General features: G+C 44.9%; 1 protein-coding gene across 11 annotated transcripts in view; it reads left to right on the top strand.

Annotated features, from left to right (window-relative positions):
• The first annotated feature begins 13,442 nt into the window (after positions 1 to 13,442).
• The window catches only part of RFX2 (regulatory factor X2), a 101,111-nt gene continuing 98,682 nt past the window's right edge, over positions 13,443 to 15,871 (top strand). For 6 of the 11 annotated variants that reach the window (XM_029216296.1, XM_029216293.1, XM_029216289.1 and 3 more), the window contains exon 1: positions 14,331 to 14,747. In XM_029216296.1, coding sequence (XP_029072129.1) covers positions 14,711 to 14,747 — 37 coding nt within the window. In that variant the 5' untranslated portion in view covers positions 14,331 to 14,710. Of the gene's footprint in view, positions 13,700 to 14,330; positions 14,748 to 15,871 lie in introns of those variants that run through there. The other 5 variants (XM_029216295.1, XM_029216290.1, XM_029216297.1 and 2 more) reach the window with 4 other exon arrangements.

Raw genomic sequence — 15,871 nt, 5'->3', positions numbered from 1 at the left:
AGGAAAGAAAAGAAGGGAGGGAGGGAGGGAGAAGAGAGAGAGAGAGAGAAAGAATCTTCCCCAGTTGAGCCTTCAGATGAGACCACAGCCCCAGCCAACAGCTTGCCCACAACCTCATGGGAGACCTTGAGCTAGAACCACCCAGCGAAGCTGCACCCAGATTCCTGACCCACAGCCGCCCTCTGTGATCATGAATGTTTGTTGTTTTAAGCTGCTAAGTTTGGGGACAGTTGTTTACACAGCAAGAGATAACACATATGTAAAATGGGACTAATAATACAAGAGTTACTGTGAAGACGAAATGAGTTAATATTGACAAAGGATGGGGAATGACCGGGCACAGAGTAAGCACTCAATAAATGTTTACATATTTACTTAAAAAGGCAGTATTTACATGGGTAAGTTTATCCCCTTTTGAAACAATTATCCCTCTTTAAAAATGCTGTCAGCAGTGTTCAATGTTCTGTGCTTATTTACTATTTTGTTGTTTAATATGTGGATCATAGCCGTTCTCCTACACCTGCCCACATAGCTTCATCGCATTCTTTTTCACTGCTGTATAATAGTCCATTGCTCAGCTGAATGCTACTTCATTCAATCAATCCTTTATTGTTGGCTGTTTAGGATGATCCCAGGTTTCTGTCATTCTTTTTGTCTCAATGCCCCATCTTAAAATGTAATGTCCATCCGTGTTGCTGCAAATGGCATTATTTCATTCTTTTTATGGCTGAGTAATATTCCATTGTATATATGTACCACATCATCTTTATCCATTCCTCTGTCAGTGGACATTTACGTTGCTTCCATGTCTTGTCTATTGTAAACAGTGCTTCAGTGAACATTGGGGTGCGTGTATCCTTTTGAACCAACAAGGACCTACCGTATACCACAGGGAACTCTGCTCAATATTGTATCACAGCCTAGATGGGAAAAGAATTTGAAAAAAGATAGATACGTGTATACGTATCGCTGAATCGCTTTGCTGTACACCTGAAATTAACACCACATTGTGAAGCAACCGTACTCCAATATAAAATAAAAAGTTATTTCCTGAAAAAAAAAATGTGATGTTTGCAGTCATGGACAGTTCCAAGAGGAAGAAACCCATCTTTGGAATCATTCGATGCTGAAGTTTCAAACTGAGGTTCTGGGAGGCCAAGTGCTCCGTGGCGCCCCCTGCCTTTGATCAAAACTGCTCCCCTTTTGCCTGTCGGACCCCAAACCCAGGCACCTAATCCCGTGCTCGCTCCACACCTCACAAGCCTTCTGTGGGAACACATCTAGCTGCCTCATCATGAGATGATTTGAGGCAAAGAAATTCATTTCACAGCCAACTCCTTGGAAATACACCAGGACGATTCCTTTCTTTTCCTTTTTTTAAAATTTTATTTTTGTGTTGACATATAGTTGATTGACAAGGTCGTGTTCGTTTCAGGTGTACAGCAAAGTGATTCAGTTATGCATACATATATATCTCTTTTTTTTCCAGGTTCTTTTCCCTTATAGGTCATTACAAAATACTGAGTAGAGTTCCCTGTGCTATATAGTAGGTCCTTGTTGGTTATCTATTTTATATATAGTAATGTATATATGTTAATGTCTTAACTCCTAATTCCTCCCTTCCCCCACCAGGACAATTCCTAATAGTAAACTACATTTCCCAAGGTGAGGGGTGTTAGTAGGGGGAAACAGGTCACTCGGTTTAATAGGTTTGGGAAATGCAGTTAGAATTAACATTTTTTACTAATGGATTTTTTTTTTTTTTTTTTTTGCTGATACTAGTAACATCTGTTGGGCACCTTTAGTATCCCGGGCACGTTACAGAGCACATCCCAGTGAATCCCCACGAGGTAGGTCTTCATCGGAAACTTTTTTTTTTTTTTTACAGAAGAGGAAACTAAGGTTAGAGGAAACTCTAACCCTAGTTACTGATATATACTGATATATACAGAAGAGGAAACTAGGGCTAGAGGATTATGTGACTTGCCCTTGAGTATGCAGCTAGCATCCAGAACTCAAGTCTGAATGGTTCCAAAGGCTGGGGTCATAACTCAGATACGACTGCAGGACTTCTCAGTGCCTTTAATGAGCTGCTGGGCACTGGCATCTTTTGATCATGGAGCCCTTTCTTCACAGTGTGTCTGACAACAGTAAGTAAGACTGTCTGTCAGCACAGGGTAGCAGGGACTCCATATCAACCTGTCTACAACCAAACCTACACCTACAACAGCTGGAGTGACCAACCACCTGGTTTGCTCAGGGCTGAGGTGGTCCCTGCGACATGGAACTTTCAGGTTTAAAAAAAATTTTTTTTAAATTATTATTCAGGTATAATTCGCATAACATGAAGTTCATCATAGTATATTGTACAATTCAGTGATTTTTAGCATATTTAAAGCATGGTGCAACCATCCCTACTGTTTAATTCCAGAACATTTCCACTGCCCCCAGTGGAAACCCATACCCTCGTATCCATTTAGCAGCCCCTCAGTTCCTCCCTCCCCAGCCCCTGGTAACCACTAGCCCACTTTCTGTTCTATAGATTTGCCTCTACTGGACATTTCACCCAAATGGAATCATACAGTATGTGTTCCTTTGTGACTGTTTCACTACACTTGGCATCATGTTTTCAAGGTTCATCTGTATAGTAGCAAGTGTCAGTGCCTCACTCCTTTTTATGGCTGAATAGTATTCCATTGTGTAAATATACCACATTTTGTTTATCCATTCATCTGTTGATAGACATCTGAGTCCTTTCCACTTTTTGGCTCTTATATATGAGTAATGCTGCTGTATATGCATGGACAAGTTTTTGTATGGACGAATGTTTCCAATCCCTTTGGATATATACCTAGTAGAATTGTGGAGTCATGTGGTAACTCTGTCTAACTTCTTGAGGAACTGGAGTTTCAGGGTTTTTTCCTTCTCCTTTTCTTTTTTTCTTTTTTGGCCACACCTCACAGCTTGCAGGATCTTAGTTCCCCAACCAGGGATCAAACCTGGGCCCCAGGCAGTGAAAGCACCGAGTCCTAACCGCTGGACTGTCAGGGAATTCCCCTGGAATTTCAGTTTTAATAGCAGGAAAGTTCTAGAGAAATCAGGACAAGTTGGCCACACCTTATAAATGATTTCTCCTTGATGTCACTTGCCCCAGGGCTTTAGGTAAGAGGGCAAAGCAATCAAGATACTGCCTTGGGTACACGCCCGTTCCTTCCACTGTTACCCAACTTTTCTGGTTCTGTGGCTTCCTGTGCTGCAGACTCTGCCATTTTCCCTCCAAACTGTGCCCTACATCGTCTTCCAAAGATTGCTGTGTGTTTACGCAAGCAAAGCCTTCTCTCAGGAAGGGACAGAAAGCAGAGGCCACTAGGGGGAAATGTCAGCCTTTCCTCCATCCACTTGGAAGCCCTGGGTGTCCTGTGTCAGCAGGGACCCGGCACTTTTTGATAAGGGATGACTTGGGCCAGAATAAGAATACAGGGGGAGCTAAGAGTGACAGAATAGAGGGCAGGTAAGTCCTGAACTGAAATTCCCTGCTGGAAATTCACACCTGTTTTCCTTCTGCCCTAACATAATATAGAACCACTGTTTGAGTGGGACTTGTGGAATTACAATAAAAAGCTAAAGATAATCTCAGAGCAACCCTTCCATATCTTTTCTGGATTATAATCAGAGGCTTAAACCCCTTCATACAAGCACAGAATAGCGTTCTTTTCATCTACATTTTGCCAATGGAAACGTTTCTGCGAGGTTTCTGCCCACCTAGCCTTAAGAGATTTGGGGCAACAAAAGAATAAAAGGCAGGGTCTTGAAGAGATATTTGTACACCCTTGCTCATAGCAGCATGAGTCACAGCAGTCAAGGTGGAAGCAGCCCAAGTGTTTGTTAATGGATGAACGGATAAAATGTGGTCCATCCACACAATGGAACATTATTCAGCCTTAAAAAGGAAGGAGATTCTGACACACGCTACAACATGGATGAACCATGAGGACATGATGCTAGAAGCCAGACACAGAAGGACAAATACTGTCTGATTCCACTCATAGGAGGGCTCTAGAGGAGTCAGATCCACAGAGGCAGAAAGTAGATGGTGTGTTCCAGGGGTTGGGGGAGGGGCTGGGGAGTCAGTGTTTCGTGGGGACAGAGTTTCAGTTTTCAGGATACAGAGTTCTGGAGATGCATGATGGTAGCACAAAAATGTGAATGTACTTAATACCACTGAACTGTACACTCACAAGTAGTTTAAATGGTAACTTTTATGTTATGTATATTTTATCTCAAATTTTTAAAAAATTTTAAAGTTAGATTTGGACAAGAAATTTTTACCTGCAGGCTTGGCATTCCACCATCCATTTATTCGACAGTGATTTACAGAGGAACAGCTGTGTTCCAAGCCCAGTTCTAGACCAAGGTTTCTCAGCCTTGGGGCTGCTGCCTTTGGGGCCACATCATTCTCTGCGGTGGTACCATCCTGTGCCCTGTAGGGATGCAGCGTGCCCCGCTTCTACCCGCCAGACGCCAGTGGCTCCCCCTGCCCCAGCTGTGACATCAAAAGTGTCTTCAGACGTTGCCCAGTGTCTCACAGGGGGCAGAATCATCCCAGGGGAGATCCCCCCTGGGTTAGGGGATTCCATGGACCCCCAGAAGACACTGCATTCCATAATCATCTGACCTGCGGAGGCCCTAGGATGCTACACACATTTGAAACACACGGAGTGACTGGGGAGGGAGAGAGGAGGTCATTCACAGATGCTGGGGGTGGGAGGTACCCTGGTTTACACGGCTTAACACATTGGGAATTCATTCTGGTGCGCGGTGCGAACTGGGGCATCAATCCTTCCCCAAAGGCTTAATGCTGGGTTTCTTAGTCTAGGCACCGTTGGCATTTGGGCCCAGATAAATTCTCTGTGGTGGGGCCATCCTGTGCACTGCGGGGTGTTGAGGAGCATCCCTGGTCTCTACTGACTAGATGCCAGCAGCACCCCCTAGTTGTGACTGCCGGAAACATCCCCAGACATTGTGGGGCAGAGTCACTCTTGGTTAGAAAAAAACCCTCTGCTTTATAAGACTCTCCTGTGGTCCAGTGGCTAAGACTCCGGGCTCCCTATGCAGGGGGCCCGGGTTCAATCGCTAGTCAGGGAACTAGATCCTGCACGCATGCCTCAACTAGGAGTCCAAATGCTGAAAATAAGAGCCCTCATGCCACAACGAAGATCCCACATGCTGCAACTAAGACCCAGTACAGCCAAATAAATAAATACTTTTTAAAAAAAATCAGTGAAACCAAGAATTGGTTCATTGAGAAAAACAAACAACAACAAAATGATAGAGATGAGAGTAGACAGAAGAGGTCCCTGCCCTGCTGGAATTTACTGAGACTGGAGGACAGGGCTGGAAACTGCAATTTCAACTGGGGCACCAGGACAGAAGGGTTCTGGAATTCCACAGGGAGGCGCCAGCCCAATGAGCAGGTTTTCAGAGGAAATAACTGAGAAAGAGGTTCCCAGCTCTAAAGGCTGTTCACCTATTCAGAGGGTACAGAAGGGTGAGAGTGGACATCATAAGAGAAATTTTTTTTTATTTAAAAAAATTTTATTTTATATTGGAGTCTAGTTGATTAACAATGTTGTGTTAGTTTCAAGTGTACAGCAGAGTGATTCAGTGATACATGTACATGTATCTATTCTTTTTCAAATTCTTTTCCCATTTAGGTTATTACAGAATATTGAGCAGAGTTCCCTGTGCTATACAGTAGGTCCTTGCTGCTTATCTATTTTAAATATAGCAGCGTGTACACATATCAATCCCAAACTCCCAATCTATCCCTCCCCCACATCCTTCCCCGCCTAGTAACCATAAGTTCATTCTCTAAGTCTGTGAATCTGTTTCTGTTTTTTTTTGTTTGTTTGTTTTTAGTATTTACTTATTTATTTTGGCTGCACTGGGTCTTATTTGGGGTACTCGGGTTCTTCATTGTGGCATGCTGGATCTTTAGTTGTGGCATGAGGGCTCTTAGTTGCAGCATTTGGACTCCTAGTTGTGGCATGCATGTGGGATCTAGTTCCCTGACCAAGGATCGAACCAGAGCCCCCTGCACTGGGAGCACGGAGTCTTACCCACTGGACCACCGGGGAAGTCCCTCTGTTTTGTTAATAAGTTCATTTGTATCATGTTTTTTTAGATTCCACATGTAAGTGATATCATGTGATATTTGTCTTTCTCTGTCTGACTTGCTTCGCTTAGTATGATCATCTCCAGGTCCATCCATGTTGCTGCAAATGGCACTATTTAACTTCTTAAAGGGATGTCTTGGCAGACTACGTCCGGGGTGCTGAGGGCTGGGTGAGCAGAGGGGTCTGGTTGCCCCTCCCTCCGATCCTGGGGAGGGGGACTTGAAGGGCGTGCCTTGGCTCCAAATAGACTCCCTGGGAGCAGGGAGCGGGTGATGCTCCCATTCCAGGGAGACATGCTGGACCGGTATCCACTTCCTGCCGGAAGCTGCAGGATGAGAGAAGGGCTGGTTGTCTGTTTTCATAGCTGAGCCAAGGCAACTTGATGCTAAATCAGGATGGGCTTGCAAACAGCGGGTTTGTTTGGGAAGAGGTGTTGTGTGTTTCTCGGGAACTAGATGTGCTCAGAGAGCCGGCGTGGGGGCATCTAAGATCTTGTCCTGGAGCCTGTTCTGGTGTCCCTTCGCAGAGGATAAGCAGGCCATGGGGCCTGAATTCCTAGGGACCAGGGAGAGTGGAAGTGGCGGTCAGTATAGTAGGTTTGGCCGGGTAAAAGGAATGGCAGGTATCAGCCCACCCACCAAGATGGGGCAGGGGTGGTGGCTTGTATCCAGAACAGCTTCGCGAGGTCTCCTACGCTTGCTTTATTGCTGTGCTGTTGCCGTCTTGAAGTTCATAATAACTTTCGAACAGGGATCCTTCTCCACTACAGACGGACAGGGCAGGTGCAGCTCAGTATTTTATCTCCAAAGACTTTAGACTCCTCCCAGGAGCTCATAAGCAAGAAGGGAAATGTGCAGTCGTGTTTGACATCAGTGCAAATCAGGCCATTGGATGAGAGAGCCTTGATGTCACAGGCTGCTGCTAAATTTCTGAGGAGGTTCCCCTTAACCAAATGGCTATGGGTTACTGGATTTTCTTAAAAACTGACCCAGGCAGGGTCTCCACCTTGTCTTGTCTTTCTATGAAGGACGACTGTCACTTGACCAGCTGAAAGCTGCTGCTTTACTAACATCAAACTGGAATGACTCTATGCAGTCAGTTTTGCGCTAAGGCAATAAATGCGTTCCTAAAAATCACCGCCCTGGGCAAAATTACAGGATAAAAACACACAGGGCTGGCTTGTGGGTAAAATGGAGTTAGGGTGACAATACTCAAAAACTTCGTCAGTGAGTTACACACCTGAGTTACAACTAAAAGGAACCTAACTCACGTGGTAGCAGAGTCTTTTAGTAACAACTTCATTGAGATATAATTCACATACCATGACATTCATCCTTTTAAAGTGTGTAATTCAGTGGTTTTTAGAACCTACAAAGACTTGTGCAACTATCACCACAATCCATTTAGAATATTTTCATCACCTCCCAAAGAAGCTCCATACACCTTAGCAGCGCCTCCCCATTTCCCCTCCTCCAGCCCCTGACGACCACTAATCTACTTTCTGTCTCTATGGATTTGCCTATTCTGGGCATTTCCCATAGATGGTATCACACAATATGTGCCCTTTTGTGACTGTCACCTTTCACTTAGCATCATGTGCTGAGGGTTCATCCATGTTGTAGTGGATATCAGTACCTCATTCCATTGTATTGCCTAATAAAATTCTATCGTATGGGGGCTTCCCTGGTGGCGCAGTGGTTGAGAGTCCGCCTGCCGATGCGGGGGACCCGGGTTCGTGCCCCGGTCCGGGAAGATCCCACATGCCGCGGAGTGGCTGGGTCTGTGAGCCATGGCCGCTGAGCCTGCGTGTCCGGAGCCTGTGCTCCGCAACGGGAGAGGCCACAACAGTGAGAGGCCCAGTGAGAGGCCCACGTACGGCAAAAAAAAAAAAAAAAAAAAAATTCTATCATACGGATTTACCTTATTTTACTTATCCATCTATCTGTTGGTGGCTATTTGGATTGTTTCTACTTTGGGCTATTATGAATAATGCCACCATGAAAATTTGTGTACAAATTTTTGTGTGGATATATGTCTTCATTTCTCTTGGGTATATATACTTAGGGGTGAAATTGCTGGGTCATATAGCCATTCTATGTTTAACTTCTTGAGGAACTGCCATATTGTTTTCTAAAGTGGCTGTACCATTTTACATTTCTCCCAGCAGTGTATGAGGGCTCTGGTTTCTCCACATCCTTGCCAATACTTGTTATTACCTGTTTGGGGTTTTTGGTTTTTTTTTAATTATAGTCATCTTAGTAGCTGTGAAGCAGTATCTCATTGTGGTTTTGATTTGTATTTCCCTGAGAACTAATGATTTTGAGCATCTTTTCATGTGATTATTGGCTGTTTGTATATCTTCTTTGGAGAAATGTCAATTCAAATATTTTCCCATTTTTAAATTGCTTTTGGTATCATATTGAAGAAGCCATTGCCAAACCAAGGTTATGGAGATCTACTCCTATATTTTCTTCCAAGAGTTGTATAGTTTTAGTTCTTACACCTAGGTCTGTGATCTATTTTAAGTTAATTTTGTATATGGTGTGAAGTAGGGGTCCAACTTCATCCTTTTGCATGTGGCCATCCAGTTGTCCCAGTGCCACCTGTTGAAGAGACTATTGATAATCTTGGCACTCTTGTCCAAAAAAATCAATTGATTGTAAAACTGTACGTTTATTTCTGGACTCTCAGTACTGTTCCATTTATCTGTGTGTTTAGCCTTATGCCAATATCACACTGTAGCTTTGTAGTAAGTTTTAAAATCTGGGAGTGTGAGTCTTCCAATTTTGTTCTTTTTCAAGATTGTTTGGGTTATTCTGGGTTCCTTGCATTGCTTTATGAAGTTTAGGATCAGCTTGTAAATTTCAACAACTACAACAAAAACCCAGCTGGATTCTGATAGAGATTACATTTAGTCTGTAGGTCAGTTTGGAGAATATTACCATTTTAACAACATTAAATCTTCTTCACCATGAACATGGGATATCCTTTGATTTACTTGGGACTTCTTTAATTTCTTTCAATGCTGTTGGTTTTTTTTGTTTGTTTTGGTTTTTGTTTGTTTTTTAGTTTTCATTGTACAAGTCTTGGCTTCTTCCATTAAATTCATTCCTAAGTCTTTTGTTCTCTTTGGTGTTATTGTAAATCGAATTCTTTTCTTGATTTCATTTTCAGATTGTTCATTGCTAGTGTATAGGGAAACAGTTGAGTTTTGTATATTGAACTTGTACGCTGCAACCTTGCTGAATTCACTTATTGGCTTTAATAGCTTTTTAATGGGTTCCTTAGGATTTCTACATACAAGATCATGTCATCTGCAAATGGAGATAGTTTTCCTGCTTCCTTTCTAATCTGGGTGACTTTTATTTATTTTTCTTGCCTAATTACTCTGGCTAGCCCATCCAGGACAATGTCGAATAGAAGTGTCGAGAGCAGATATCCTTGTCTTGTTCCTGATCTTAGGGGGAAAACATTTGGCTTTTCACCATTAAGTATCATTATTGATACTTAATGGTGGCATTTTTTGTAGATGTCTTTTATCAGCTTGAGGTTCTCCTCTATTCCTAGTTGGTTGTGAAAGAGTGTTGGATTTTGTAAAATGCTTTTTTCTGCATCTGTTGGGATGATCATATCATTTTTGTCCTTTATTCTACTAAAACAATTATTACTTTTTTAATATTGAACCAACCAACCTTGCATTCTTGGGACAAATTCCACTTGATCGTGGTGTATAAATCTTTTTATATGCTGCTGGATTTGGTTTGCCAATATTTTGTTGAGGATTTTTGCATCTATGTTCATAAGAAATCTTGGTCATTAGTTTTCTTTTCTTGTGATGTCTTTGTCTGGTTTTGGTATCAGGATAATTCTGGCCTCGGAGAGTGTTAGAATGGCCTCATGGAGTATTCCCTCCTCTTCTAATTTTAAGAATAGCTTGTGGGGACTTCCCTGGTGGCACAGTGTGAAGACTCCGCACTCCCAGTGCAGGGGGCCCAGGTTCCATCCCTGGTCAGGGAACGAGATCCCACATGCATGCCACAACTAAGAGTTCACATGCCACAACTAAGGAGCCAGTGAGCCACAACTAAGGGGCCTGCGAGCTGCAACTAAAGAGCCCATGTGCCACAACTAAGACCCAGTGCAACCAAATAAATAAATATTTTTTAAAAATTAGTTTGTGAAGGATAAGTGTTAAATCTTCTTCAAACACTTGGTAGAATTCATCCATGAAGCCATGTAGTCCTGGCTTTTCTTTGTGGGAAGTTTTTTGATTACTAATTCAATTTCTTTACTTGTTAAAAATCCATTCAGTTTTCTATTTCTTCTTGAATCAGTTTTGGTAATTTGCATCTTTCTAAGAATTTCTCCCATTGCATCTAGGATATCTAATTTGTTGGCATACAATTGTTTATAGTATTATTTTATCATTTTTATATTTCTGTAATGTTGGTTGTAATGTCCCCTCTTTGTTTCCCGATTTTAGTAATTTGAATCTTCTCTCTTTTTATCTTGGTCAGCCTAGTTAAAGTTTTATCAACCTATTTGATCTTTTCAGAGGAGTAACTTGTGGTTTTATTAATTCTCTCTATTGATTTTCTAGTCTCTATCTCATTTACTCCTACCCTAATCCTTATTATTTCACTCCTTTTGCTAGCTTCAGTTTTAGTTTACTCTTATTTTCCAGTTTCTTAGGGTGGATAGCTAGATTACTGATTTGAAATCTTTCCCTCTCTCTTTTTTTCTTTAACATAGATGATTATAGCTATCAAGTTTCCTCTATTTTAGTTGCATCTCATAAACTTTGGTATGTTGTGTTTCATTTTCGGTCATCTCAGAGTATTTTCTAACTTCCCTCATGATTTCCTCTTTGAGATAGCAGAGTTTTATACCTGTTCAGTGGGGAAGAAATACATAAATAATACTGCAAATACGGCATCACGTTGGGACAAATTTGCATTCTCAAAACAAGAGTTATAGCAGAATGAACCATACAAGAAGGCTCCAAGGTACCTCCTGTCCCACTCTGAAACTTTTCCCCTCACCTCCCCACATCCAGTCCATCAGAATGCTCTCCAAAACGTACCTCTAATCCACCCATTCATCTCCACCTCTGCTACCAGGTCCCTAATCGAGGCCACCATACCTTTCAGTCCAGAACTGTAACAGACTCCCAAGTTCTCTGTCTTTCTTGCCTCCTGCAATCTATCCCCCATGCAGTGAGCTTTTAAAATCACAAATTGGAGTACATCTGCCCCCTATGGGTCCAATGGCTTCCCAATCTGATGAGGACCATTTCCTATGGCCTATGGGACCTCAAATAAAATGACCCCCTCCATCCTCTGACTCACCACCCCCCACCCACTCACCCCTCCCCATTCACTCTGTTCCAGCCACGCCTAAGGACCTGCTTTTTGTTTCTTCCACATGAGTTTCCACCCCAGGGATTTTGAATTCCTGAAATGTTCCTTTCCTCTCCCTCATTATTCTGACCTTGGCCCAAAGGTCACCCCCTCAGAGAGGCCTAGGGTGACCAAATCTTCCCACTTTGTCGGGGAATCTTCTAGTTTAGCACTGAAAGTCCCACGCCCTGGGAAACCCCATAATCAAACCATCTGGGTTGGCCACACTTCAGAGGCCATCCCTGGCTGTTCCATGCAAAATAAGCCCCACCTACTCACCCCCAAGTTACTACCCTGTTACTTTTCCTATAAGTGTGGGACTTGTGTCCCTAGAAGAACAGTGCCTGGCAAATAGTAGGCACTTCATAAATATTTTTAACTAAATTAATCACTGAAGGACAGAAACTGATTCCTGCAGTCTTAAGTTTAAGATTCCATCACATGAAACTCTGCAAGAAGGAACCCATTAGCACGTGGCAAAATCCATTTAGCAAGTCACCATCAGCATTTTCATTAAAACAAAACAGAATAGAAAAAAATCAGCATTACCTAAAGTATCATGTCATGAAAATGTTTTCGTTATATATGTGTTTGTGTGAACTGGGGCTCTGAGTAAAATATACTCTCTGCTGTGCCTTGTGGTCAAAAATGTTTGGAAACTACCCACCTAGTGGTCAAGAGTGTGGGATTGGGCACCAGACCACTGGGGTTCGAAGCCCTTACAAGTTGTTTGATACAAATTCACTCGTTTTTTTCCCGGCCTCTGTTCTCTGATCCGTAAAACGGGGATAATGCATACGCTTTTTTTCAGGATGTGATTGTGAGATTTAACTAAGTTAGCATATGAAAAATGCTTAGATCACTTTCTGGCATATAAGGACAATTTAGTCAATTCTGACTAATATGATTACTTGTTGAATGAGTGAATGAATGAGGCTGAAATCTAACCTTCCCTTAAGTTACCCTGCCTGCCTTTTCTCAGAACAGGCTTTTTCTCCTTGTGTTCCAGCCCCTTCTCCCAAATAACTATATATGTTTACTTTATTATTGTTTATTGTCAATCTCCCCCCACCCAAAAAAAGCCAAAAAAACCCAAAAAACTCTGAGGGTCCCTTGTTTGTCCCATTCAAAAGTTGAACCTACTATCTGGGGGTAGGGAGGAGGGGAAAATGTTGGCAAACATTTTCTGTGAAGTACCAGATAGTAAATATTTTAGACCTTGCTTATGTCATCCCATCTTTGTGCAAATGCTCAAGTCTCTAGTACCCAACTCTGTCTCTGTGGGACAAGTTTCCGTGTCCCTTAAAGGAATGGGGGAAGCTGTGTTCCAAAAAACCTTTAATTACAAGCACAGGCAGGCAGAATTTGGCCCGCGGGCCATAGTCCGTCAGTTCTTAAAGGAGCTGAAAATACTGGATTCAGTAAAATAAAATAGACTTTCATATAGTTTCCACGTGCCACGAGAGAGTCTTCTTTCGATTTTTTTTTTTAACCACTTAAAACATATTTTAAAATTCTCAGCTTGTGGGCCATGAAAATAAGGCAGTGGGCCGCATCTGGCCCGCGGGTCGGAATTTGCTGACCCCGGACCTAGACTGTGCCAGGACGCCCGACAATAAGCGAAGGCCCCCGGGCCCCCAAAACTCGGCCTTCCGGGAGCGGCGCAACCAACCCTCGGCCCGCGCGCGCCTCCCGCCTACCAACCCTCCCAGCGGCGCCCGCCCCCCTCCAAGCCCCGCCCTCCTTCGGGGCGATTGGTCGAGCCTCGCCCTCTTCCTCGCCGGGGAACGCCCCCGCTGACAGGCACTGCGGACAGCCAGTGGAGAGCTGCAGGGTCTTGCGCCCCGCCCTCATCGCGCCCGTTGGAGGCGGGCCGTTGAGGGGGTGGGGCGTGGAGCCTGGTAACCGTTGCCGATAACAACGCCCCGCCCCGTCGCGGCAGGCGGGCAGGCGGCGAGAGGCGGGCGGGCGCCGGGAGCGGGAGGAGGAGCGGTCGCCGCCGCCACCGCCGCCGCCATAGAGACTGTAGCCGTGGAGACTGTTACTTACCAACGGGGACCAACACGCAGCAGCCGCCACCGCCGCCGCGGGAGCCGTTGCCCGAACTCCCGGCCGGAACTCCAGGTGACCGATACGACCGCCCCGGGCCCTGCCCGGCCGGGGAGTACGGGGGGCGGCGGGTATCCCGGTCGGGGAGCGGGCAGCGCAGTCCCTGCGGTTCACCCCAAACGTACGGGATGGCGCGCCCGCGGGACCTCCCTCCGCACCCCGAGTCCCGACAGCGCGGCTGAGTTTGGAGTGGCCGTGGTCCCCTTCTTCCTTTTAACCAAACTCGGGGAGCAGTGAGGACCCATCGGCTCACTTTTTCCAAAACTTCCTGAGTTGGGGACTCCGGGGGAACCGTCTTTCACTCTTACCCTCAAAATCCCCGGGTTGGGGGTGCCCCAGGAACCCCTCTCAAGCTTTTTACCCAAACTCCCTGAATGTGGGGCTCCTGGGGAACCTCTTGTCACTTTCGTTCCCCAAATCCTTAAGCTGGGGGTGCCCGAGGACCCCTCTCTCACTCTTCCCCTCAAACTCCCTGAATTGGGGGGCGCCTTAGCAGCGCCTTTCGAACTCTGACATTTAAACTCCCTGAATTGAAGGCGCCTGGGGGCCCCTCCTGTTTGCTCCCCAAATCTCTGAAATTCGGGCGCCCCTGGGACCTTTCTCTCACCCTTAAACTAAAATTCCTGAATTGAGAGGGCCTAAAAGATTCGTTCTCACCTTTACCCTCAAAGTCCTGAATTTGGGGTGCCCCGGGGATCATCGTTTTGACCCCGTTCCCAAATACTGAATTTGAGGGCTCTCTGTAACCCCATCCTCACTTTTTAACCAAAGTCGGTGCGCTGGTCTAGGGGAAGAACCCTTCCCCTCCTCACTTTTTGACCACGAACTCCACGAGAATCGGGCTTCCCAGAGACCCGTTTCTCACCTTTTCATCAAGAATCCTCGCGCTTAGGGCTCCTCGGATACTCCTCCGCTCTCTCCCTGGTAACCCCGCGTTCCCAAGTTTGGGGGATCCTGGATCCGCCAGTCCCTCCACGCCCCTCAGGAAGCGCCTACGCACCGCCGCAGCTCCCCTATTTGGACTGAATGCGAAGCAAGAAAAGTTTCTCCGAAAGGGTTGTAGGTTTGTGTTTCGTTTTTGTTTTTTTTAATTTATTAATTTATTATTTTGTTTAAAGAGCCCAACCTGTGGGCCCAAACTGCTCGGTGGCATTTTCTCCGCGTGTTGTGGGAGTGCGCGGGTGTGTGTGTGTATGTGTGAATCCATCCCCCACCCCTGACCCCCGAAAACACGCCCCCCTCCAAATGCTCTTGATGCCTTTTCTTTTCCCTCTGGGACAAGCCGCGGCGCTCCCTCCAGGCTTCGTCCCTGTTGGTTTTTCTCGCTGCTGCGCTAAGAAAAGTTGCGTTTCCGATCCTAGTGGCTATTTCAAGGGCGCCCGGGGCCCAACTGCCCCTGCCATTCCGGCGGCTGCGGTGGGGGTGGTTCATCGTCCTAATTTTAACCTCCCGGCTGCCCCGCAGGAATGAGGGAGAAGGGCAGGATGTAGCACACAAGTCCAGGGCCGCCTTTCCGCGGAGACCTCATTCCTGCTTCTGGTGTTTTAATTATGCACCGCCCCTCTCCCCCTCCCCCAACATCCAGTTATTTTCTTGCTTTGTGCATTGAACTGTCGGTGCAGACTGTCATGAGTTTTTCCCCCGTCCAATCAGCTTTATCTCTGCAAATCCAAAATAGCAAACCTGATAGAAGGCTCTCCATGTCAACTAAGACTTCCCCCCAAAATCAAAATAATGACAACGACAACAGAAGACATTAATAACAAAAACTTTTTTTTTCCTGCATATATTGGCAGCACGTTTTTATCTTGTTGCTTCATAATCTGAAACATTATTTGTTTGCTCATATTGATATAAAGACCCTTCCCCTCTGTGCCAGGGAGTACCAGGGGCTGGTCACCTTTCTCCCACTCCAGTTTAAAAACTTGAACTGACTCTGAAATAACCTTAGAAATGGCTACTCACCTACTCTGGCCAGAGAAAAAGAGTGTATGGTACCACCCCACCCCCCAGGAAAGGAATTTAATTTCCTTAATTACTGGTGCTAATTTTGCCAACAGGCTTGGTAGAGTATCCGGGGGGACTTGGTAGTCTTTTTTTAAAAAAGACAGAATTCTAATAATATATGATGGAAAAGATAACTGGTTCCGGGATCCTGTGATGTTCCAGCTGATGTGGGTCAGGAAT

Source organism: Monodon monoceros, unplaced genomic scaffold, assembly GCF_005190385.1.
Source record: "Monodon monoceros isolate NGI ecotype Baffin Bay Population unplaced genomic scaffold, NGI_Narwhal_1 Super_Scaffold_12, whole genome shotgun sequence".
In the NCBI taxonomy this organism is placed as follows: domain Eukaryota; kingdom Metazoa; phylum Chordata; class Mammalia; order Artiodactyla; family Monodontidae; genus Monodon; species Monodon monoceros.
This window is presented reverse-complemented; position numbering and strand designations above follow the sequence as displayed.